Here is a 1,221-nt window from a genome sequence, read left to right as displayed (position 1 = left end):
GCCGGCGGCCACGCAGGCGTCCAGGCTGTCGGCCCGCGCCTCCACCTCCGCCTTGATGCTCTGGTGGGTCTTGATGGCGAGGTCGGCCGAGGACACGTCCCTGCGCGGGGACCGGCAGCGGGGGGGCGTCGGGTGGCGGCCGCCGGGCGCCCCCCATGCCCACGGTGCCGCCTGACGCCCCCCATCCCCGTGGTGGCCCCCCATCCCCGTGACACTGCCGGGCACCCCTGCATCCCCACGGCACCGCCTGATGCCCCCATCCACGGCGCCGCTCACCGCGGCCGCTCGCGGCCCTCGATCTGCAGGCGGACGCCGTCCATCCAGAGCGAGAGGTCGCGCGCGGTGCGGCAGAAGCGGAAGAGCTCGGCGGTGTCGAGGAGCAGGCGGCGGCGGCGCTCGGTGCCGCGGCGCAGCGCGGCCCACGCCTCGCTCACGGCGCGCTCGTGCCGCCCCAGGTCGGCCGCCTTGTCGCCGGCGTAGGCCTTCTGCAGGCGCACCGCGTCCTCCTGCACCTGCCGCACCTGCGGGCGAGAGCCGCGGCGCGCCGGGGTGGGCGGCTGCACGTCGGGGTGCGCCGCGACACACTGCGGGGTGCAGCCGCGCAGGATGCGCAACCCCACGGGACGCGCGACTGCACGTCGGGGTGCGCTGCGTTGGGATGTGCTGCATTGCGTGGGGAGGTGCAACCGCATGGGATGTGCGACTGCACGGGACACGCGACTGCACGTCGGGGTTCGCTGCGCTGCGTTGGGATGTGCTGCATTGCGTGGGGAGGTGCAACCGCATGGGATGTGCCACTGCACGGGGTGTGCTGCACTGCATTGGGATGTGCTGCACTGCATCAGGACATGCAACCCCACGTCGGGATTCCCTGCACTGTGTTGGGATGTGCTGCACTGCGCCAGGACACGCGGAGCCACGTCGGGACACGCAACCCAGCACGGGGATTCACCGTGCCATGCGCTGTGTGGTGCCATGTCAGGACACGCAGCTCCGTGTTGGGATGTGCAGCACCGTGTTGGGAAGTGCAGCACCGTGTCAGGACACGCAGCCCCACGTGGGGATGTGCCATGCCAGGCTGCATGGCACCCTGTCAGGACACACGGCACCGTGTTGGGACACGCAGCCCCACGTGGGGATGTGCCATGCCAGGCTGCATGGCACCCTGTCAGGACACACGGCACCGTGTCGGGACACGCAGCCCCACGTGGGGAAGTGCAG

General features: G+C 71.7%; 1 protein-coding gene across 1 annotated transcript in view; it reads right to left on the bottom strand.

Annotated features, from left to right (window-relative positions):
* Positions 1 to 12: 12 nt before the first annotated feature.
* Positions 13 to 1,221, bottom strand: part of LOC112958297 (spectrin beta chain, non-erythrocytic 1-like) — a gene marked incomplete at both ends in the record, with an annotated part of 13,823 nt that continues 12,614 nt past the window's right edge. Inside the window, 2 exon segments of the mRNA XM_026052119.1 lie at positions 13 to 100; positions 277 to 521. Coding sequence (XP_025907904.1) covers positions 13 to 100; positions 277 to 521 — 333 coding nt within the window.

Source organism: Nothoprocta perdicaria, unplaced genomic scaffold, assembly GCF_003342845.1.
Source record: "Nothoprocta perdicaria isolate Ctin4 unplaced genomic scaffold, notPer1 scaffold_832, whole genome shotgun sequence".
Lineage (NCBI taxonomy): Eukaryota > Metazoa > Chordata > Aves > Tinamiformes > Tinamidae > Nothoprocta > Nothoprocta perdicaria.
This window is presented reverse-complemented; position numbering and strand designations above follow the sequence as displayed.